The sequence below is a fragment of the Ictalurus punctatus genome, chromosome 5, assembly GCF_001660625.3.
Source record: "Ictalurus punctatus breed USDA103 chromosome 5, Coco_2.0, whole genome shotgun sequence".
NCBI lineage: Eukaryota > Metazoa > Chordata > Actinopteri > Siluriformes > Ictaluridae > Ictalurus > Ictalurus punctatus.
In genome coordinates, this window is record NC_030420.2 from 23,852,423 (window position 1) to 23,878,088 (window position 25,666).

At 41.1% G+C, this 25,666-nt stretch overlaps 1 protein-coding gene and 1 long non-coding RNA gene across 7 annotated transcripts in view; one reads left to right on the forward strand and one right to left on the reverse strand.

Moving 5' to 3' along the window:
• elavl4 (ELAV like neuron-specific RNA binding protein 4) overlaps positions 1 to 25,666 on the reverse strand; it is a 75,706-nt gene that overhangs the window by 49,183 nt on the left and 857 nt on the right. For 2 of the 6 annotated variants that reach the window (XM_017468440.3, XM_017468438.3), the window contains exon 2: positions 25,169 to 25,297. The exons of 2 other annotated variants lie outside the window; for them this stretch is intronic. In XM_017468440.3, coding sequence (XP_017323929.1) covers positions 25,169 to 25,297 — 129 coding nt within the window. Of the gene's footprint in view, positions 1 to 7,074; positions 7,279 to 8,503; positions 8,953 to 25,168; positions 25,298 to 25,666 lie in introns of those variants that run through there. 2 more of the 6 variants (XM_053680351.1, XM_053680350.1) reach the window with 2 other exon arrangements.
• LOC108265769 (uncharacterized) lies at positions 9,950 to 25,254 on the forward strand. The gene is made up of 6 exons (XR_008396468.1): positions 9,950 to 10,619; positions 12,015 to 12,387; positions 14,340 to 14,484; positions 15,742 to 15,827; positions 21,188 to 21,278; positions 25,175 to 25,254. It is a non-coding gene; the product is annotated as an uncharacterized LOC108265769 (long non-coding RNA).

Sequence of the window (25,666 nt, forward strand, 5' to 3'; positions counted from 1 at the left end):
CGTAGTGACGACTCAAATAACCACTCTTTACAACCGTAGCGATGACTCAAATGACCATTCTTTACAACCGTAGTGACGACTCAAATAACCACTCTTTACAACCGTAGCGATGACTCAAATGACCATTCTTTACAACCGTAGTGACGACTCAAATAACCACTCTTTACAACCGTAATGACGAGTCAAATAACCACTCTTTACAACCATACTGACGACTCAAATAACCACTCTTCACAACCGTAGCGACGACTCAAATGACCACTCTTTACAACCGTACTGACGACTCAAATGACCATTCTTTACAACCGTAATGACGAGTCAAATAACCACTCTTTACAACCGTAGCAATGACTCAAATAACCACTCTTTACAACTGTAGCGAGGACTCAAATTACCACTCTTTACAACCGTGGCGACGATTCAAGTAAACACTCTTTACAACCGTACTGACAACTCAAATAACCACTCTTTACAACCGTACTGATGACTTAAAAAAACACTCTTTACAACCTTAGTGATGACTCAAATAACCACTCTTTATGACTGTATTTATGGCTCAAATAACCACTCTTTACAACCGTAGCAATGACTCAAATAACCACTCTTTATAACCATACTGACGATGCAAATAACCACTCTTTACAACCGTATTGATGACTCAAACAACCACTCTTTACAATCGTAGTGACGACTCAAACAACCACTCTTTACAACCGTACTGACGACTCAAATAACCACTCTTCACAACCGTATTGATGACTCAAATGACCATTCTTTACAATCGTAGTGACGACTCAAACAACCACTCTTTACAACCGTACTGACGACTCAAATAACCACTCTTTACAACCGTACTGACGACTCAAATAACCACTCTTTACAACCGTACTGACGACTCAAATAACTATTCTTTACAATTGTAGCGATGACTCAAATAACCACTCTTTACAACTGTACTGATGAGTCAAATAACCATTCTTTACAACCGTACTGACAACTCGAATAAATATTCTTTACAACTGTAGCGACGACTCAAATAACCACTCTTCACAACTGTACTGATGACTCAAATAACCACTCTTCACAACCTGAGGCTACAGTGGGCACAGGCTCACCGAAAATGAACAGCTGAAGATTTGAAAAAGACCAGGTAATGTGCAACGGTCCAGTTTCATTGAACCTGTAGCCACTGTAGCCTCAATTTCCTGTTCTGGGCTGACAGGAATGGAACTCAGTGTATGGTATTCTGAAGTGGTAGTCCACCCACCCCAAGGTTCAAGATCCTGTGCTTTCCAAGATGCTTTCCTGCTCACCGTGGTTGCAAAAAGTGGTTATTTAGGGCTACACCGGTGTTCCTATTAAAGTGGCCAGTGAGTGTATCGTTACTATAGTTAACAAAATGCCTTTTGAAATATTACGGGTCTTAATTTACCAAAGCTCGTCCTGTAATCCATTCACTATCTGTTTTTATTTTTATTTTTATCCAAACAACACTGAAAGATGTCTTTGTTTCTAAATTATGGGTCAGAATATACAGGAGGGTATTGAGGCAAAGCTGCAGCAGGAAAACAAAGAGCTAATGGAGTCTCATGGCTGAGGATATAACTCCCCTGCAGAATCTCAACAAAAGCACAAAATGTGGCATGAATTCAAAATAGCAGCTTCATCTTCTACTAGTGGGCTACAGTTTAACTGAAAATGTCCATAGCGGACAATCGATGCTCATACAGAATGCGCCGGAAATTTATATATAGCAGGGAAACTCACTGGAGTTTACACGCTCAGTGCGTAAGTACGAGAAGCCGTTTTTAAACTCTCCGGTCGGTGTAAATTATTCACTTCATTTTGGAAGTGCTTGTTGGTGTCGTGTATTTCACTTTTCGTTAGCGTTCATTTAAAGCACTTAAGTCAGACAGTTAAGACAATAAACCTGCTGCGCGGAAATGAAAGCAGAAAGCAAAGGAAATTATAAAAACGCATTTGCTCCGAGGTAAGAAAGCAACATGCACTGGGTCTGTTCCTAACACTGATCAAGCTAACTCGGGCTGACAGCGAGATATCTACAGCCACAGAGAGATCTCTAAGGGCAAGACTTCACACAATACAATACCTTCTTGAAATGCCAGCAATATTGTATCTATGGTTACTGTTTTGATCAAGATGATTTTTTTGCGTCGTACCGTTTGCCCTTTCTCCGTCAGACTGCGTTGTGGGAATAGCCGTGTGGTACAGAGCGGAAAGCCTTAACTTCCTTGAACTTTGGCCCTATGCCGCTAGCGTTCAGAGGCTAGAACCGTCTTTGACATTTATACTAACCGTCGCCATCTTTGCTTATGTTTCTGGTTTTTGCTCTTTCTATTCCCTCTCTTCCCGGAGCAACCGAGAACATTTCACTTTTCGTTCAAACTGCTCAAACTTGAGATCAGCATGCTGCAATAATGACTGAGCAAACCAGGTGCTAATCCTTTTATCCCCATGTGCTAGAGATAGACATTTTGTCACTTCAATTCATATTCATAGACGTTCGATACATGCTGCTGTCATGTGAATGAATGACCTTGAGATGTCCTTTCTTGCCCCACAGCAGGGGAGCTTATGAGCAGCTAGCGCTGATAGCTTGCGGTAAGAGCTCGCCTGCTGCTGCCTCTGCCACCTTTGCTGTCGTTTCCTGGGGTGTAAAATGTAGATCGGAGAAAATGTGCAATTTGCGCGCAGTCTCAGGAGAGGCTGCCGCTAAAATCCGAACGTCTGTACGAATGCCAAAACACATGGGTGGGAGGGATGAAGGGAGGGGGACAGAAGGAAACGGAGAGGACAGCGAGCGGGTGAAAGAGTCAACGGATGACATAGATAGAGAGTAAGAGAGATGGACAGAGGCTGAGAAAGAAGAGGAACGAAGGCAGAAATAAAAGGAAATCTTCATTCCACATGTGACGACGAGTGCTGAATGATAATCAGCCTTAGGGACGGTGGTGTGTGGAATACGGATTTAGCGAGGCAGCAGTAGGTGAGACCATCCAACAACCATGGCTTTGCATGTCAACTGTGCATATTGTGTGCTCGTGTGTGTGTGCGCGTGTGTGTGAGATAGAGAGAGAGAGAGAGAGAGAGAGAGAGAGAGAGAGAGAGTATCTAGCTGATTATCGCCTGTCTGTGCATGGCACTTTGAATTTGCGCCAGAGGAATTAGGCTTGTGAAGCCTGCTTAAGAGCACACACTCCCTTTCTCCCCCTCTTGCCTTCTCGTTCGCGTTTGCCTCAGCTATCTGCAGGGAGAATGCAGATGAATAAATGAGAGAAATCACTGTGGAAGCCTATTAAAATTTTAACTAAAACGTTTTGCTGGTATTCATGTTTATTTAGCTTTTCACACAAAAATGAAGTCTGCTTAAAAAAAAAAGAAAAGGAAAAAGGAAGCATTAAAATCTGACAATGAGCAGAGCAGATTTTGTTTGAATACACTTGGCTTCTTAACCTTTGCTTACCTAAGATAATTTGCCATCTGAAAGATGTCAAGGCTCCCAAAATTACCCTACTTCATTTTATGCCAACTGAGCTTCACGAGATAATAAGAAGCTATAATAACTGTCAACTTAGTCTTATCCCATTAAAGACCTCTTAATGTGGCCTTATCAAAAACGGCAGCGTGACTTTAAACCACGAACCGACGCACAAACCCATCTACAAAAAGAATCGCTAAGCACAAAGTTCCAGCGTGCTTATCGTCTAGATGCGGCGTTACTTGTCAGTGTCGGGACTTGAACTTCATCGGTGATATTTCCCATCGGTGTATAGAGAAATATACTCTAGAATATATGTAATCTTAAAGAAAATACTATATGCTAACGATAAGGCTAATGATATTTTTGTAGCAAAGACTATAACTATACGCTGAGGTTAGAGTTTCTATTATAAACAAGAATCAAATAAACTGAATATTAATGAATGAGAATAAAAGTAATAAGAGCACATAAAGCATGTTTTGATTCATTTCACAGTGCTGTTATAAGCGTTACCGTGCTACCTTCTTTTCGACCGGCGCTCGCTTGTAAAAGATTTTTGACTGAATGTGACTACAAAGGTTAAATAAAGGTTAAATGATAAAAAAAAGACAATAATAAATCAGAACTCTCTGTTGCACTACAGCCTTGCATATAACTGACTGAATCTCTCATGACTAAATAAATTACATTCGTTGCATTGTGTTTTTTTTTTTTTTTTTTTAAATTCCTTTATCCCTACAGTGCAGAACAAACATGTTAAGACTATAGCTTCCGGGTGTTTGTAAAGTATATAGCATATTTTCATTGCATCCTCGGTGTGTTCTCACTGGCCACGTGTCCGGTCCATGAGCAGATATGTATTATAATTGCTGTGATCATGCGTCAGTCATGAAATTTCTCTATCTGTGTAGTCAATTGTATTGAGTGGCGTGTGTTAATCTGGCTAATGTGTGCAAATTCTAAAAAAAAAAAAAAAAAAAAAAAAAAAAAACACAACAAAATAACAACCCACATGTGTAAAATATGCAATAGAAACAATAATTACTGATTAATTACTAAGTAATAGAGTAGTATGATTCGCACAGTTCATTTGAATAACATAGTCACATTTCTATTGATGTAGTTATTTAATTTGGCGTTAAACAATGGAATGGAAATACTCTTGTAGTTGTAGCTGTGCTTTGAGCACGGAAAAGTGCATAGTGGACTATAGGTGAAGCTGCAGGAGGCATGCACATAAAGGCACTACAGCGCCACCACCTGAGGCCGACGGGGAAGGGCAGCACGAAATAGTCATTTAAACTCATTGTGCTCTCCTGCAGTGGAATAAAGTAGTTACGGATGGACGCAGTAGAGAGAGACGGATCCCTCTGGGAAACAACATCAGCCTCTTTATTTAGTTCTTTTACTCTCTTTAACCACACCCTGTTCCCTATATATTGCACTAGTTGTGTTATTACTATACAATATCATAAATGTGCATATGCAGTATAATGTAACAGTCAGCGCACTAAATCCCACCATGCAGTGCAGTAAATTCGTGACAAATCCATATTGCCTTCATAATCCACACTGCAGTTTGTAAGGAATAGAGAGTACTGTAGCATGCCATTTCTTTCACCCTCTTCTTTCCATCCTCCACTTCTTTCTCGTTTGCTCGCTCCCTTTTCTTCACTCTGAAATAAATAAACTGGCCCACTGTGTCACTCCGGTGTCATGTGCAGTCACGCTCTGGGGGAGAAGGGTGCAAAGTCTCCCGCCCAGCCATCACACTTCCTGGAGCTATTCTCTCACCCATGCTGCCTGGCCCTGAACGCTCAGCGGTCAGTCTTTCCTGTTCTCTCTCTTTCTGTCTCTCTCTCTGCTGCCCACCTGCGCCTCGATACTCTGCCTTTTAATATTCATTCTATCCACGGACTTATTAGCATTGATATGCAACCTTGGAGCTGGACAATAAAGGAGAAAGCCCTGGAGTAGACTGGTGTGGCTCGAGTACGGAAGAGAGGAGGTGGAGAGAAGAAAGGAGCGAGGGAGGAGATCAGCGGCGGAGAGAGAAAAATGGGGGGGTGAACCGTGCTCAGCGGTCATGGGAGCAGGGGACTGCGGAGGAGGTGCGCTAATCAATTCAGCATCTAAAACATCTAGGAACGCTTTCTCTCTACCCATCTATACGCCCCCTGAATCCTTCAACACTCGCTACTATACTACACACACACACACACACACACACAAGAAGAAAGACAGCATAAGGTAAATCAGGATTCACTGCTGGAAATCGCTCCCTTTTCAATTAGCATTTTGATTGCATGTTAAAGCCCACACACAAACAGCCAAATATTTGCCTGAAAAAAAAAGGGAAAAAAAGAATAATGCTGCCCACATTTTGGATACAAATAGCCAAAAAGTCACTAAGCAGCAGAGGAGGATGTTGTTTGAAAAATGTTCAGATCTTGTCTAATGTTTGACAGTTGTGTCATTTTTTTTCAACAATTAACGCGTGCAATATTAGCCATCAACTACCCTGCAATTACACTGTCCTGCTAATATCTGAACAGATGTTGATAACATAGGCCTAGTGTTTTCGGATTTTGGGTAGTTTTGTAGTTTCTCCTTCTCTCTCTCTCTCTCTCGCTCTCTAGCTCTCTCTCCCTCCCTCGTGGGGAGAGTTGGTTCCTGGCAGGCACAGTCTCTTACTAGCCTGGTGACAGCCGGGCGAGGCAGCCTCTGAGCCCTTAGTCAACAATGGATGCACACACACACACACACACACACACACGCACACATGCACGCACACGCACACACACACGTATGTACACTGCAGCCTGCTCATTACCACCACAATGCTATTTCCAGCAAATGTACACACAGCTGTTGATCTTCACACATGTTTACACAAACGGAAACATACAGAAACAGTGTCATACATTTACACACACGTACACACACACGTACACACACACACACACACACACGCTTCGCTGTCACATGCTGGGTCACTCCCACTCATACTCATTTACAAACTCATGCAAGAAAATGCACGCTGCCATGCAGTTCCACAATCTGCATCCACATCAAGCATCACCACAAAAATATTTCTGTGAATAAGCACAAATTTGTTCAACTATAGCCTAGACAAATTAGGGAACAAATGAGCTCCACACACACACACACACACACACACACACACAGACACACACACTCTGTGTAAATCTGCACCAGAGATCTCCCGCACTGGTTAGAGAGAGTGAGTGCAGATCTAAAGGTGTTCATTAAGATTCTGCATGCCTCCTTAGTCGTAAAACAGGTTTTAAAAGCAGACATCAAACAAGCTGCAGCCACCCTGTCCTGCCTCTCGTTCTCCTCATCCCTCCTTTATTCCTCTTTCCCTTCTCCTCCTTCCATCCATATTTCTAGAGGCCAAGTGCTTCTTCTCACACAGAAAGAGAAGGAGAAGGAGAAAGTGGGAGAACGTCTAATGCGGGTACTGCAGCGGAAGGTACCGAAACACAAGGGCAAAACCACATACACACACACACATGAAGAGAGGGACAAAATCACTGCAGCAGCCTTACCATTTTAAACCCATTCCACTCCATTTGTGAGCCGGCGAGCAGGGTTCTCTCCCGCAGCGGTGTAAATGTCCCCTCTCTCTCTGAGCTCTCTCACTTTCCCTGTCTCTCTCTGTCTGTCTGAATGCGGCTCAGCGGTAGTGAGGCAGCGTGCGGCGAGCAAGAGCAAGAGTGGGCATTCCTCCTCTGAGCACAGCTGCTTGTGAATGCACAGGCTTCGGCGCGAGCCAAACGCTGCAGCCCCACTCCCAGCTCCCTCGTCATTGGGTGCAGTCGCTGTTGCCCCACCCACCCCGATACCATCACTGGCTGCCTCAGCTGCCCGTCATCTCCACTCCCCTGGAAAATTAACACCTTTCGCTCTGGCAGCACGGCAGACAGGAGCACTGACGCCTTGGCAAAGAGGAGAAGCCTTTTTTCCTCCCCCCGTACCAGCAAAACCAATCAATCGCTGCTGAGCTCCGTGCTTGAGTGTGCACTTACAGGCACTACGCTGATAGGATGCCTGCGCAGCACTGGGTATATAAATTAACCACTAATGCATGCACACTAAAAGCATGCACTGATTTCAGCAGGATGGCTCACCCTCTTCAGACACACTCACACGCCTAAAATTTTAACGATCGCTAATATATAATTTACATAACGCCAATTAACGGTGATTTTATTTAATGCACACCCTTTACAGGCTTTGCAATATATACATATATATATATATATATATATATATATATATATATATATATATATATATATAAAAAGTATAAACCTGTGGGTACACAGAGGGTTTTAGGATGTCTTCTCATCAGATCACTGGTACAAAAACGTTACAGTTTATTTGAAAAGGTTTTGATTTCTGTGCTAGCTGGTATCCTTTGATCCACTTGAAATTGCAAGAGTGAATTCATTTAAGCTTACAGAAGTCACACATTTATTTACCACTCTACGGTGCATGCATGAACTGGAAAAGTGAACTGCTTCTGTGCACCAATTGAAATGAGCAATACTACACAAAACAAACAAACAACAAAACAAACAAAACAAGACAAAAACACATAGTGGTTAGAAAAGCAACGAATTTGGGGGAACGTCTCACTTGCTCTTTGTAGAAGAGACTGAAACACACACACACACACACACACACACACACACACACACACACAACTCGATTGCCTACCGGAGCTGTAATCATATCTGGGGAGAGTTGAATGCTGAATACTGGAATACTGAATTGCACCATATTCTGTCCTCATCCCTCATTCATTATACAGAAAACAACTTCTGAATTATTTTAGCAGGAGATAAACGGAGCGGTTTTTAAGGAACACGTTTAGTGTTTTTTTTTCCCCTACCTTCAGATAATCAGAATGCTGTAAATAACAGCCGATTAGAAGCATCGCTACATAAATAATGAATCGGCTCCGTTACTCACCATGACCATTCTCGTTTCCGGGCTTTGACACTTGGAGTAAAGGAAGTCAGGAGGACTTGTCTGTGCTGTTTAGGCTACGGCGAGGTGCTGAGGTTCTCCCAAGGACAGTCGGACGCTGACGGATCGCTCAGAACAATAAATGAGACCGTGGCGTATTTTTGTGCGTGTGTGTGTGTGTGCGCGCGCGGCGGAAATTGAAGCTTGCGCGTGGCAGAGATTTTTCTGTCCTTTCCTGAACGCACGACGGAACCGAAACGTGAAATAAAACGAGAAACAAAACAAAATAAAACAAAAATATTACAGCGCCCTGCCTAAAATCGAGAGAGCTAGTGCGAGCATCCCTTTTCCTTCACACCATTTAAGGAGCGCCCTGCCACGCGCGTGTGAAATCTGATTGGCTGAGCGCAGACACAGAAGGGGTGGCGCGCTCGCGCCCAGGCAAGAGTGAACGGCGCGTGTCCGCAGGGAGACCTCGGATGTACGGCTACATCCAACACACGCACACACACACACACACACTCTGCACAGGCGTGCTGTATAGTACGACCTACCTATATTCATTTATGAAATAATGGCTTAAATTACATGTGTGGTGCATTATTTAGCCCATACTATAGCTACAGTATGCAGCCATCTGGAATTAAAGCTCTCCACTTACTGAGAAAGGACATCCCGGTATTCTTACGATTTGTCCTACCTTATCAAAGTGTCCTACTAGAGCGCACATTTATAGGTCTCTCTTTTTATTGTCCAATTCATTACTGTGACTTTATCATTGAATGCTCCCAGCATAAAACTACAGGCAGTAGGCTATATTTTGATATTGTATTTTATGATCACAAAATGCCTGCAGCATTAACATAGGCTATAGGCTGTGAAGAGGCAGGAATTGATGGGTGTGCAAAAGTGAAGTGCGCATGCGCGGAAACAATTGACAGGACAATTTGCCACCACGCCTGTATTCACGTGGTGATTGAAAATGGTAAAATAATAATAATAATAATAATAATAATAATAATAATAATAATAATAATAATAATAATAAAGAAGGGTTGAAAGCTCGCAGGATATACACAATAAGCAGCAAGAGTTTTAAGCTTGAACAAGAATTACATTTGCATAACTATATAAATATGGTCATTTGACACACGCACATATATATATATATATATATATATATATATATATATATATATATATATATATATATATATACACACACACACACAAACACACACACACACACACACACACACATATATATATATATATATATATATATATATATATATATATATATATATATATATATATATAAACATATATATAACCCTAGCCTATATATAGGCCACACACACACACACACACAGAGTCAAACGTTTGGTTGAGTGTGTGTCTGTGTGTTGAGCCACGTGCTGTAAACAGTATAAAATATTCCGGGCTCTATAGTGCCAGGGCTCCCACTGCTGACAAAACCTATTGCCGTCTCCATCAGTTCGCTTTTCCCATGAGCCACTGCGCAACGCTTTCTTACACAGCAAGAAAGCAAATCGTGACTCTTCCCATTATTAACGCCATCATTTCTAATACAGATCAATTGATCCCAATTACAAACACGTTTCCGAGCCGGAACAAGCACTTTACATTTTGCTTTCCATGTGCAACAGGCCGTTAGCGCCACACTCACTACCACACAAAAACAACAAGTCCCAGTCACAGACTGCGTGTTTTTTGTTTTGCACTTCTTCGGCAGTGTGCGATTTGGGACGTAGCCTGAATTTCGCGGGAGAAAGTTGCGGAAGGAAAATACCTGAGGTGTCATTTAATGCGGAAGGGGATTTATCGCACCGCTGTGCTCATACAAAAGGAGCAAATCATGGGGCTGGAAAACGAATTACAGTTCTGCTCTTATCGTCTCTGAACCTGCTCCGTACCTACAGAAACACAAAAGCCACACGTCCCCCGGTGTTCAGCCGGCTGGATAAGAATGACTGTTGGCATCAGGAGCCAGTGAGCGTATGAAATATGAAACACGTTTCCCAGTGGTGAGACAGCCGGGCCTCCCAGCCGCACGCCTGCAGGCAGGACTTCAGGAAAAGTCACATTTGTCTGTCAGGTTATTACGAGCCTCGTGACATGCTTTCTTTCTTTCTTTCTTTCTTTCTTTAAATAAATGTGTCTGAGAATTAATACATCGAGGCCACGAGTTAACCTAGGTCTATATGATCACTGAGTCCTTTTTTTTTTTAAAATTATTATTTATTTAGAGGAAACATCATATTTGTTGAGGAATAGCGACAACATGCCATCTTTAATTTAGTACGACACACAGCATTTAGACCTTCGTATACAGTCACAAGAACCCAAACATAGAGGTGACTGATTTTTTACTTAGGCTACTAAAAGCATTACTTTTAACACTTTTAGTACTAACTAGGTATTAAACACCTGGTGTTTCTATAGCAAGCACCTATTACTTCTGCTGAAGCTCACAGGACATCATAATTAAGTGGTCCTGCAAAATAATAACTGACTGGATTGAGTCACATTCATTATTACTGATTAAGGATTAATAATAATATATATTTACGAATAAATCAATCTGATCATTTATTAGTAATTATTAAATAGTTATTATTAATATATCTTTACGTGTATCTGTCTGAGTTCGGCAGGATTACAAACCACGATCCGTTCCAAGCACGCCCACTATTAGGGTACAAGTTACGCCCACAACAAATACATAAAACATCAGTCAGTATTACAGACCACGCCCCGTACCAAGCACACCCACTACTAAGGTACAAGTTATGCCCACAACAAATACCTGAAACATCAGTCAGGATTACAGACCACGCCCCTTAAAAGGTATTCCCATGATTACAAGTTATGCCACAAGAAATACGGTTGGCGTTAAGGTTAGGGAAATTGACCAAATTTTCACGTGTGCCGGAGAATGTTGTGTAGTGTGATTTGCTAGTAGGCGTTCCGTGTCATGGGCGTGGTTTGTAGTCTTGCAGGACAACATATTAAAGGGGAATTTAACAATTTTTTTGGGGAAAAAAGATCAACATAAAATTATATCTGCATAATATATCTGTTAAAAAGTCAATTAACTTTTAATCAGTCCATAGTGGTATGAAGCATATAAAAGCTGCCACAGAAAAAAAAGTTATTACACAAAATGGTCAGGAATATGTTTCTGATGTCTTAGAGACTGATATTTGAAAGTTTTGCAATAAGGTTTTGTTATACACTTTTTTTTGTTTGTATGAACTACTATCATCTGGTTACCGGAACTCTGGAAGTTTACTCCTAAACCAAGATGCACATTTGTGTTGTTACTATAGTATTTAGTCAATGCTAGTGAATACAACTAACTCCAGCAGTACTTCAGCCTACTCTTTTATTCACCGTTTATGCTTATTTACACTCCTTACTTTGAAAAATGTCACAATACGAGGACATCAAGGAGCCTAATTATTTCCAAAATGTCCGTGAACCATATCAGTTTGAACCAGAATACAGAAGCAAAGAATGGACTGATGAAGAATGAGCCAGAATGGAGAGAGAGAGAGAGAGAGAAACAGGAATGCCTGGTGCTGAAGCAGATTAGAACAGCCCAGAGCGAATAAAAATTAGCGGTATCGTTGCAAGAAATATCTTCCCATGCTTACCGAAATTGAATGTCTGTGTTGGCAATTGACAATGCCATTTGTTCAAGGACTTGAAGTGTCTGGAAATGTGACAGTGACAGATCTGTGCATCACTGACAAGAAGACTTTCCACATCAACCCTGCAGTCCTGGAAATGTTTTTCTGTCTGCGATGAATTGGAAGAAAGGACCAAGACACTGGAAGGACCTCATGGCCAGAAGTCACCGAGTAAGTGCGCTGTACTAATGGGAAATCATGGGAAATCAATACCCTTTTAGTCTATAAGCACCATAACCACTATTTTGACTGTTCACTAAGCATAGCCTATTGCTGACTGTATGATATGCTGAATTAAAAAAAATAGGTTAAAAAAAAAAAAGAGTTTTAATTTGTTTCACAATTCTTGGTTGCATATATTAACCGGTCTAATGAGCACACCATTATCAGCTCATGATTTCTGCAGTTTGAGGCCACAACATTTAAAAACAGTTACTAAGTAGTATGTCAGAATATCTATAAAGTAATATTCTTTTTATAGTATTTACTACAGCCGTATTTGTTTTTGTCCATCGTCTGCACAGTATACGTCAATGTTCACAGTATATTTCATTTGTGGTGCTGATTAGAATAAAGACTTGACTGGTAAAAAAAAAATATACAGTTATATTCAATTCAAGTAATTGCTAGTCAATTAATTAGGCTAATAACTTATAAACTAATCCATTTGTAATGTAAGCATGCTGATTTTTATTATCAAAGTCTAAACCATGAAAAAAAACAAAAAAACAATACTAATTTCTAGGTATGTCCAATATGACTACCGTTTTGCCTAGATTATACGTATAATACGGTCTGTATTTTTACATCTTAATAAGGGAACACGTTTTCGATCACAATGTTGTACGTAAACTTCTGTTTTCACTATTATATTTTTTTCTCTCCATTTTATAAGACTACTTTGGTTAAATGTGGAAAATATCGGTGAAATACCTCCTTATTCATCTACCTCCCAACAACTCATTAATCAAAAACAGAGAAAGAGAACAAAACAACCTGCTTACTGTTTTAATCACATGCAGGTTTGACTCGATTATATGAAGGCCCCTCTCGTAGCAGCTCATACAAACTTGAGTTAGTCCATTAACCTCTGTGTGGGTTCACAAATCTGTGGCATGCTAGCCACTTATAAGAGCCATCGCAGAGCCTCTCCACTGCCTCCAAACTCTGCGGCGCTGTTAACCCAAAAGCAGAATGAGTCGAAGTGCACTCCACTTTTATACAAGTTGAGTAGCCAGCTAATGACACCGAGCTTATAGTGTGTGTTTTGGATACAGGTTTCCCTATCCATGCTGTGTCGATCAATGAATGTCCACTCTATTCCTACTTATATACACTTATATCCTTATAACCTCTGTTTTTGAAATTCTTTATTTCTAAAATAGGAGAATTAAGTGTTCATAATGCAAGAGATTTCTGTGACCAATTTATTTGTCTTAGTAGCGCCCTATTCCTCTATTTGTCTGTATTTTACGTCACCCGTAATCTCAGAAGTAAGGAGGAACGCACAATGGCGCATGCTGTTGAAGGAAAATACTCCATGATGGACTATCCATAACATGGTGTTACTGTTACCACCCGAAAGTGGATTATTCCTCTTAAACTGCACAGATGGGCGGATGACTCCAATTTGTAATTGATTAATGAATGACATGTCATGCTTTAAAAAAAAAAAAAATCTGCAGTTACATTTAAGGAAGTGTAATGTCCGTACAACTTACGTTATAGCAGCTATAAACAGTCCCTCACCAGCCTCACTTTTTCCTCCCTTGAAGGTAATAAGACACCAAAATGGAGTTTGCTATGTTACAGAGAAACAAAACATATCGACCAATCATATTGGAATTGAACAGCGCAGTGGTATAAACAAGAATAATCGCAGTGTCCAAACTGCTATATTGCTATATTAATAAGCCAAGCTTGGCTTTGTCGTGTGAAATGTACGCAACAATTTAATGTGACTAAATGACATTGTAAAATCGCGTTCAATCCGAATTCCTTTCAATCAGATCGGAATTCGTGTTGAATTACAACCGCATGCACTTGAAGCAGACTTTGTGAAGCGTAGCTGAGGAAGGATAGGGCCCTGTATGAATCATGCGATCAGTGTGTTCCTCTCTCAGTGTGTGTCTGACCAGTTGCAGAGCGGGGACAGATGGAGCGGGAGAAGTGAGGGATTAGAATGGTATTCCGTCCACGCTGAGAGGCTCGGCCTTGAGAACATGGAAGCTGTGACTTCAGCGGTTGCCGCCACTCCTACTTGCTTGTGTAAGTATATGTGTGGGGTGGTGTGTGTGTGTGTGTGTGTGTGTGTGTGTGTGTGTGTGTGTGTGTGTGCATGCACATTGTGTTTCCACTGTAATAAACTGTAATAAATTTCATTCATTGTGTCCGCACACATATGAAGCCTACCATAGTTAAACGCATACAAATTAATAGACCTCCTTCGGACTTGTACGGCGTGTCGGCCATTTTGCCCGATTTACTCTGTTATCATGTGCCGTGTGTATTGGGCGCGATTTACGACCACAAGCCGAACAGTCTTAAAACAGGCTAGCTAATGTAAATGACATCATTTATCAGCTGTCAAAAAGCCATTAAAGCAGAAGGGGTCTGTGAAATGACTAACAGGCTAACAACCTGACTAATTGATTTATTTTGCATTCTGTAAAAGGGCCTTTTGTGTGCAACCCCCAGCTAATTGACGCTGAAAATCTATTTTCTTTTGTTTTGATGTGAGACATCTTTTGTATAGCGAAGATGGAAGAAATAGTACTTTATTTTCTAGAATTTCTTTTTATACTTCAATAGGACATCATATTCCCTTAAGAGCTACTGTAATGTTTCAGCAACAGCCGAGCATGTAAAATATAATTTAGTGGTTGTCATTTCTCTCTCTCTCTCTCTCTCTCTCTCTCTCTCTCTCTCTCTCTCACACACACACACACACACACACACACACATTCACATTGCCAGCCACATAACATGGCCACCTTGTTCTCCTTTGTTTCAGGAGTACCTCTGATCTTACCAGCTACTGAGCTCCAATTAAACCATCCACACACACACACACACACACACACATACACACATACACACACGGGCCCCAGCCTCCCCTTACACTGCCTCATTTCAGTCCTCAATCGGACTAATTACATTGAACCCTGCCTGCCACATCCTGCCCACATCCACACACACACACACACACACACACACACACACACACACACACACACACACACACACACACACACACAAACACAGAGTCAAACATTTGGCTGTGTGTGTGTGTGTGTTGAGCCACGTGCTATAAACAGTATTAAATATTAAATATTAAATAAAATATATTTTATTTGTATCACGCTTTTTAATATTTACTTCTTCTTAATTGATAATCACAATATTGCATCTAATCCAGTTTGCAATCTTTTTGCCCCCCCCCCACCCCCACCCCAATTTTCTGATTCCTAAATTTTTCCCTGAATTTAGGAATTTCTTGAATGCTTTTTGTTTCTCTTCCAGCAGATTCTGACAGTGACTGCTGTATGTTCAGCATAATTGGAAGAAGAGAGAATAAATTGTTGAAGAACTGAAGAAACACATCATGTCCGGTAATCACACACACACACACACACACACACACACACACACACACACACAAACGCACTGTAATCATTTTTTCAATAAGCAATTTCTATAAGTCAGATGACGCTTGTTTTTATTTAAAGCAAGAACACTATTTGTACGTTAACAAGTACTTCATACTGTTTTATATGACGATTACCCGCTTTCCTCTCTTCATAACAAGAATATTTTAGAACCTCTCTGTGGAGCGTGACATGCTGAAACATGCGAGAGACGTGGTGATAATTGTTTCAACTCTGTGAATTTTTTTTGCCTGTAAATGCATACCTTTTCATCTCAATTTTCACCCTCGATCATCACGGGTTTATTTTAAGATAGCAACGTCTAAACTCTAAAGGTGTCAACTCAAGTTGTGCTCAAGCGGCTTCTCTTCTCAGAAGCTTCTTTTAAACCTCTCCGATAATGTCTTTCATTAAAACGGATATATAAGCATCGTTAACTTTGTTTTATAAACTGAAATGTGTGTGCAATCATTAGTTTCTTGCTTTGCTTTTGTGTGTATATTGCCATGGGGAAAAGAGCTCATATCAGGAGTAGTAAAGCATCTGTATGAACTTATTCTTTCAATATAGATATTACCAATGTATAGATTATAGTATTTAAAGGAGGTATGTGAAAAGAGATCACAAAATACGTTATTTGTTTGTTATAATCATAATATCCTAATACACATTGGGATGAGCAGTATTAACTGGTTTCTGTGAGCATTAAGCATTCTGACCAATCCCTGAGCGATATGTTTCTTATGGGTGTGGTTGTGCAAAACATGGCAAAACATAGCAGATGAATGCATTTAAAGGCAGGCAAGCCGTTAATGTTCTTTTGTTTATATATCAGTCATTCCAGAATTTTGCGATTTTGCCATGGCAGAAATGAATGCAAAACCAAGCCAATGCCGCAATATTCGCAGGAGCTTGCGATTTTTCAAAATTACCGCAAGATTTTCCGCAGATTTGGACCACGACACGTCATGTGACGTCACCACAATGCGCCACGTGATGTCATCATGATGCTCATTCAGCCAAAGCCCTCTTCGATTCACGTGCGTTGAACAGTACAGTACAGCTAAAAGGTCTCATATACTGTACCAACAAACAGCAATGCGAATAACCATGCAATTGCAATTTCGTAGTTTTCCACACAAAATAAAAAGCACACCAAAAAAATAAAAGCCGCAGCAAAATCAAGCATTTTTGGCTGTAACAATCAAAAAAATCCTGTATGGACTGATATATACAGGGTGTCCCAAAAGTCTCCACACACAGGGAAAATGAACACTTTTTAGCAAAATGTCTTCCAATTCTTTCATACCTAGTTTATATATATATATGTATGTATATATATATATATATATATATATATATATATATATATATATGCCATGTTTCCAGTTAAAGTCCATCGTAACCTTGCAACAGCTGATCCAGCCATGAGAATGATTTCAATACATTTTTCTTTTTTCAAAGGCATTCTTAAAGGTTATCTTTGTGTGTGTGTGTGTGTATTGCTAAAACATGTTAATTTCCTCCATGTATACATATACACAGTCATAGCAGTAAAATTGCCATTTTTCTCCATATCATGTAGTCTAGTACAAGTGAAGTTCTCATTGGAAGGGAGTGCATTACACAGTGTCCAGGTTGATCAGAGAGACCTTCCTGCCTGCGATCTTCCAATACAAGATCAATTCCCCATAGCATCCATGATTTAAAGAACAGCTATCCTACTGTCGCTAATCAGTGGCCAAGCCAGTAAGCCACCTGCCGTTAATTTTCTGTCGCTGTTTAGTAAACATGGAGCTACTCTCACCTCAGCCCACTGCAGCTGCTGATGTCTCTGATGATGATGAGCCTTAAATATATCGAATGTGTCATATCCCACCTGCTGGCCCCATTCACACACATTACATCTAAAGAGTTTCCCATAACATTCTATCTGCCTACTCTCTTTTGACCAATGACTATCACTCTCCACTGCCACTATTTCAATTTCACCGATGCATAAATTCAACCCCCCCCCCCCCCAAAAGAAAAAAAAACCCAAAATAAAACAGTAAACCAGAAAGCGCATTTAAATTTCATCCAGAATCTTCAAAGTGTACCGCTTCCATTTCCAGCCTTCATGTCTGAAAGTGACAGTGGCTTCAGGTCTTGTTTCATCGCCCAACACAGTAGTAAACTTTTTCTGCTACCTCAACCTGCGTAACTGTCACCTCCTTGCCAAGGCACCACAACCCCATATCAATTTATCATGACAGCTTTAGTACACAACTGCCATGCTTTTGTCTCTGGTGTGTATCACGCTGCTGAACCTGGCCTTGGTTCACCTAAACCAATCACACGCTCCTCCGATGTGCGGAGAGTAAAGCAAAGCGAGACGTCGAAAGCATACGGGGAAAATTCCTGTGCCTCCGAAAGAACATCCATTTGTCATCATTTGTTCAGGGCTGCAGTGTTATAACTACACATTTATAATCCTTAACGGATGGGCTTTCTATTGAAAACCAAGATTTATCGAAAAATCATTTGAAAGATAGCAGGTTATTCTAGTCTGTTAAAGAGGTCTGTTCTGAGGATTGTCTTGCCTGAATGAATGTCATAATGATAAATCGGTGAGCAGAGACTATCGTACACAGTGGGATGTTCTTCTTTCAGTCACTTTATGCGAGAGGTGATAGCGAGTGAAATTCAACCTTTCGGTTCATTATCATTGTGTGTGGTGTGCGAGGCTGGTGGCTGAGAGAGCGGGCGTTGGGGACGCTTGGCTGTTGGATGGCCTTTGCTATGTTTGATCCCGGTCGGTGGCTCTACAGTGCGACGAGGAGGACCGCTGTGGTCCATCTGGCCGAGGTTTTAATCAGTGCTTCCCTTCAAAGGAGGGAGCTCACACTTGTGCACTGACCAGCTTTAGAGTAGCAGCCATTACTGCATTTATACTGCACCAAATCTATTATACACTTCCATTTAGCACACATCTGCACATAATAACCATCTCAGCCATGAGACAATTAATAAAGGGCTGTGCTTTATTTGTCTCTTTCTTATTTCGCATGCTATATCAGTACTGAGAGTATGGGAATTAATTGTTTGTGTTTGCTACATAGTAATCGCGCTCTCTGTTGTTTTGCTATGACCTTCTGATCTCCGGAGTGGAATTAAATGGAAATTCAAGCTATATCCGACCGCGTCTACGCTCTCCTGCCTCCTGCCCATCTCTGCTTGTTTGTACATCCTCTGTCACCTTGTCAGGCCAAGCTCTGGAAAAAGCAGCATTAGTAATTCTCAACCCCCGACCCCCACCGCCCCTGCACCCACCCTCGTCACTACTGCTAGCCTCCAAAAAAATTCATAGCACCATCGAGAGAGACAGAAAGTCGGTGTAGCTTGAGGAAGAATGCCTTAAGGATTAATTATCATTTGTAACTTTTCTCTTTTCCTCAGCATCAAATGGGGTTATTTCGCAGAGCAGCTATTGATGTTTTGGACAGCCTCTACTGTGGAGCATTTAGAGCTGAATGCTGCTGTTAGAGAGACTGCATTATTAATGTGAAGAGAGCGCTAGCAGGGACTAACGGCTCCTCAGGGCTGCGAAGAGGACGATTAAGGGAAGCAACACCACGCCTCTGAGGTCTTCCACAGCAGCCGATGCATGCCACAGACATCCATCATTTATTCACGACTGCAACCGCTTCCACCCCCCTGAACAATTAGCAGATCGATAAAATGTATGGACTAAGAATCTATCAATTTAGCGGAAACAGTGCCGTTCGTCAACGTGTCAGCTCTCGGGCGCAGCCTATCATTCAGGCGCTGGCCACATTTATCACTTTCTCACCAACCTATGAGTCACAGCAGCTTCACTCATCCAGCTCTGAGACGGCTGTCTGATTATGAGATGTGATTAGTCTACAAAAGCAGGTGTATCGATCGGATCAGATTCGTGGCTTCATGTTAGAAACAGCGCAAGCAAGAATACTTTACTTTCCTCGTTATCCTGCATTTTGAGTAACGCATGTTATTTTCAGCGTCCAAATCCAAAGCAGTTGTCTGAACGGCAAAAGTCGGATAATACAGCCTTTGTTTCAGTCTAGGCTAAGCGAGAGAGAGAGAGATTGATTAATGAGAGGCTGATTTTTCTATACAGTTCAGCCCTTTTGCCTAGCTTGTCTTCAATTAGCAAAAAAATGTTAATTACAGTACTTAGGCAGGCTAGGGTAAAACACTCATGTCCTGTTTCACTCTTCAGTATTTCTCATTATAAAACACTCTTTTAGCTGAGCTGAAATGATCGTAAAATAGGTAGAAGACAATAAATAATTATAATCATTTCACTAGGCTTACATTATCAGGGAACAATATCACACCGGCGCTGCTGGATTAACTAGGAGCAGTAATTAAGTAAGAACAAAAATAATAAACTAACTAAAAAAACCCCTCCTGAATTTTAAATAGTAATTTACAATTTGCACGCTAAAGTATTGGTGCTACAAAATCGATTCTTTTTTTTATTCGAGATTTTCCCATTGTGTAAGCTGTTTTGATAACAGTTATATTACAAAGCTTTCACTTATCACTGATTTTACCTTAATTATCTTCATGATCATCACAGTAATCACAGTGGAACATAATACATTGTGTGTGTGGGTGTGTACATTGTATCTGTGTATCTTCTCTTCTGGAGCCATCCTGCCCACCCACTGCCCTCCTGTTGCTGCTGAAATCACAAGCTTTTTTCTTCCAGGTCTAGGTACCTGCATATACCACGCTGACCCCTCTCTCAGTCACTGCTCCCTTTGTTTTCTTTTCAAAGAGTGAGTGAGAGGGGGAAATGCTGTCTAATTCAAAGCTTTTCATTACATCAGGCCGTCTCCCTTTCGTCCTCCCTTTCGACAGCAGCGAAGACAGCGCTATGGCAGTGCAAATAGTGGGAAAATGAAAGCGAGTCAGTGTTTCGAGCTGTAATCTGCTGCTCTGCGATTCATCATTGGATAATTTCAGGTTCTCTCTCTGATTAGCGCACTACAGAGGGCCGTCGCTCCAGTACATGCCACCTGTCTTCCACAGGAAATGGGAGCTGAGGCCAGACTGGAGTGGGCTGCTCTGATTCTCGCTCTGCCTGGCTGGACACCTGCTCCCCACCCCAGACTGAGCACTTCCAGCTCAGCACGTCTCTTTCTCTAACATAACTCACGCTCTCATTTTATCCCAGTCCTTTTAGTCATTTAGAATAGCAACACTTGCTTAACTATTTAACCATCACTAGCTAAGCCTTTTGTGTTTCGGTTCCAGCTCAAGTTCAAGCAATGTCTGTGTGTGCTGTCCAACAGACCTTCATCAGCTCTGAAGGCGACTTCCTGTAGTTCAGCGTAATTGAAAGAAGAGAGGATAAATCGTTTATGGAGGAGACGGAGCGGTCAGGTAATGACGCTGATACAGTCTTGAGACGAGCCGAAGGAATTGTTACTTTGTAGTTCAGCCAGACTGACTTTTGGGACTTTTTTTTCTTTACTATATTACAACAAAGTCCATTCACTCCAGATTTGATGTCTTAAAATAGAATATTAAATCCTTAAGTAATGCTTAAATTGTATTTGAAAGCAGGTCTATGTGGATGTGAATAATAGGGACTTCTTTAATGCAATTTCACGGCTCTGGAGGCTCTGTGATTTTCACACTTGTGTGTGTGTGAGTGTGTGTGTGTGTGTGTGTGTGTGTGTGTGTGTGTGTGTGCAGTGACCTGTGATTGGCCTACAACTTTAATAGTTGCTTTTCATGCCCGACATTTAAAATCATGGAGTGTTAGCCATGGGTAGATATAATATAACTGGACACGTTGCAGGTTTTTATAAATAAATAAATAAATAAAAGGGAAAATTAAGTATAATGATTATCATTTAGCTTTTGAGAAATTAATACATTAGATAAGATAAAGTTATTAGTAAGATAAAGATGATGCTGATGGAAATGAAAAGGGTTAAGCTGCAATGAAATGGCTTCCGAAATCAGAAAAATAAAAACTGTATTTTCATGCAAGAATGTGATCGAGCGCAATCTACCGCTATTGTGCTGAAATGCTGGCGTAGTTGATGAGTCTGCTTCCCTGGATGCTTTGCTTCTCTTGCACATAGAAGCGCAGACACACACGTGCGCGTACACGTGTGCTCGTTGCGGCTTTGTGCGCAATAGAATGCCGCACCTGGTCGTGGATCGGTGGGCCTGGGGTTGAGCAGCACAAATGAACTAATTTCCTGGGCTACATTAAGCAGAGAAACAGTGCAATCACAGCAGGAGGAGCCGCTTGGCTCGGCAGATGGGCCGAGCTAATCACTGTTGTGAAATAGAGCTGACCCTGCCTGTCTTGAACACTGCCAACAGACATTTGCCAATCGCGCCACAATTCCAACGCTTGCCTCTCTGCTCCTTCAAATGAGTTTAGGGGACATCATAACCTCCTCAAAATGGCTGAAAATGGAGTTAGAAAAAAAATAAACACCCAGTGAGATGGAACAGCGATAAAAGAGCACCGTGTGTATGTGTGTGATTGAATTCCCTCATCAGAATCACACTTTTTCCAAACACGCATGCAGTTTGTTTTCTATCTGTAGCGTTGTCCGGCCCCTCAGCCGCTCGCCTTTGGCACCGTGTTTTCATCACAGCACATTTCCCATTATTGGCTCTTTCCGCTCTTTCGGAAACATTCGCCTTTTTCATGTTGAATATCTCCCAGTGCTGGGAATCAAACCATGCTCAATGTAGCACAGCATGCGGAGCGCCGGGTCATGTGTCACCAGCTCTCCATCCAAAAAAAAACAACCCCCCCTCAAAAAAACCCAACAACAACAGCTCTGTATTTGTTCCTCCTGATCGAATGCCATTTCAGGGTTTCACCAGCTTTCAGAGAAATCGTGAGCTGGGATGGCACGGTGTTCTAATGCGGCAGCCATTAGCTGCTGCGCTAATGAACTGCTTTTTTGCTCAAACACTGTATATTAATGGCAGCTTCATTATCATGATGCACTTGTGATTTATTGATTCTTTCAATGCTCCGTTCATTTTAATAATTACACGCTCTCGCGTTTTACCCTGGTTGATGGATGTAACATTTCGACTAAAATTCTGGATTGACAGGATATATCGTTGATATAAGGCAATGTTGAAATATAAATATTATACAACACTCTTATACTGTATATTTATAGAGACAGTGGTGGAAGCTTGTATATCGAATATTTTAGATTTCATGCTTTTTTTTTTTTTTACATGCTCTCTGAACACAGTCTAATGCATATAAAAAGCTTGTGCATTAATTTGCTGAAAATATGCGTCTGCTTCATGAAGCGCGCTTGCAGATAGCCTCTTACCTCCTGCCTCACACTATTCTAATGTATGCAAATGATCTGGCTTCACTTAATGAAGGTACCATTAATCACAGTAACGATGGTCTGTTTTAACCCGCTTGATTATCTGAAACACGTTGAAATATAAGAATCGTGGGTCGTGTATGGATTTTTTTTTCTTCTTTTTTCTTCCGCCTAGCTGATGCTCAGCATAGCATATCTGAATATGTGGTCACATTCTTAGCGCCTTAACAATAAATCACACCTACTGTTTAAAACAGACTCATTTCATTCATTATGTATGTTCTGGATTTATATTTTGGAGTTCATGGTGCACTGTGAATGAATAACATGAAGCAAATGCATTAGAACCATTTTATTATATTTTAGTATGCTCCATCTGTGCACTAATTTCAGATAATAGAAAGTGTTTTTCCTTTCTGCCCATTTCCCAAGTGAAGGCATAAATCATGCAAAGCATTCTCTTACTTTTACTCATTTATGATGGATCGATAGAGCTGGAGATGCTTGGCTTGTTTTCTTCAGCAAAATGAGAATTCATAAACCCAAGGACGATTCTTATTGAAACGGTTTCTTTTCGGTTTCTTTGTTTTTATTTCAGTTTAATTTAATTATTTCTTCAAACTAAAGGGAGAGAGAAAAAAAAAAACGACGATTAAAAACAATAATAACAATTCTGCACATGCACACAAGGGTTTTCAAGTAAGGATCTCAGTATCTGCTGTCTCTGGTAAACACTGCTTAGCTGTTTCTTAAGCCGAACACACATCAGGCCATTGCTGTGTGTGTGTGTGTGTGTGTGCTTGTGTGTGTGTGTGTGTGTGTGTGTTGGCAGAGGAGCTCCAGCATAGTCACTAGTGCGGCGTTTTGTGTAAGAAAGTGCTGCAGCTTCAGGCAAGCTGATCCTGTTTTGTGGGGAACGAGAGCCCATCACAGATTAGACACCCACAGCTTCATGTCGAATTTAATGCACCGAGTCAGGGATTTACTTTTAATCGACCGTCGCATACCGTACCAGTCTGTCATGGCTTTCCTGCACTGCACGGGCTTTCTTTCTTTTTTTTCCCCCCTCAATCAAAATCTGCTCTCGTACCAGAAACGCTACATCAGATCGCTGTCATGTGGCACAACTGACAGAAAACAAGAGGCTATTTTATCCCATTGTGTAATGTTCATTTGGTGCAAATGAAACAATTCTGATTAAGATGGATATTAAGTGGCCTGCTGTAGTGCTGTAAATTCTTTTTCGATGATCTATTGGGCTATTATATATGTAAGAATGCCACGACCGTTTGTAGATTTGTCAAAAAATGGAACTACTAACCTCATAAATTGTCAGCTATGTATTTACTCATGTGCCCTTTTGCCTTGGAAAAAAGAAAAGAAAAAGAACACGGTGCCTAATGTACTTCTGTAATGAATGTATGAAATTCTGTGCATTATGAAATGCTGTCCCACAATGCAGCATGCTGAACCACTTTCACTTCAACAAAACTGCCTCACTCTAAAATTGTCTAGTGCACAAAGATGGCTCACTGGAAAAAATAAAAAATAAAGTTGAGAAATTCAAGGACATGTCTTACGCAATCCACTTACGCTTCACCTACAAGCAACCTTTCATAAACCCAATACGACTAGTTGCATGCATAAATAAACACACCCACGCAAATATACACACATGCTTTCAATTTCACACACAAAGTATAAACACACATCGCATGCACAAGTAGTCAGTAGTTGTTCCCTCTCTTTCTGTCACTGCTGGTAATGTTAGTGATATAAATAGTCATTACACAAGAAAGCATGAAAACAGTTGCTAATAAAGCCTCAGGGCTGCACTCATTTGCCTAAATTGAGTAACTATTATAACACTTCCTTTTGTTGTTGTTGTTGTTGTTGTTGTTGTTTTCTTTCATTCTCTGACACACACGCATCTGTCTATCCTCTTACCCCCAGTGACCTGGCCCCCGGCTGGTTGGATGGATCGTGGGGTAAAAGCAGGGAGCCCATGCCTGGGACGGAGCCTTCAGCCTGGGCTAGTGCCGAGTACTGGGAGTACCTTACCATCATCTTCAGATACTGCTTGCAAGGTGCACGATCACACACAGGACGAGACAAAGAAACAAAAGAGGAGAAAGGGAAAGAGGGGAAAAAAATAGAATGGTAAAAAGAGAGGGAGCAAAAAGAAAGAAGGATATAGATGAGAGGACAGAGTGAGAAGGGTGGACAGCTACAGCGATAGGCAGCCGTGTGCTCGCGTTCACGCTCGTGCTAGCACGTTCGTACACACACGCGCACACAGATACACACAAACACACACCCACACACGCACAAACACATGCACACACAGTGTGAGCCCCAGATGGGCGAGTCATCAAGCAAGCTCAGCAGTTAGAACCATCTTGCTTTGAGTAAATGAGAAAATGAAATGATTGTGCATGTGTGTGT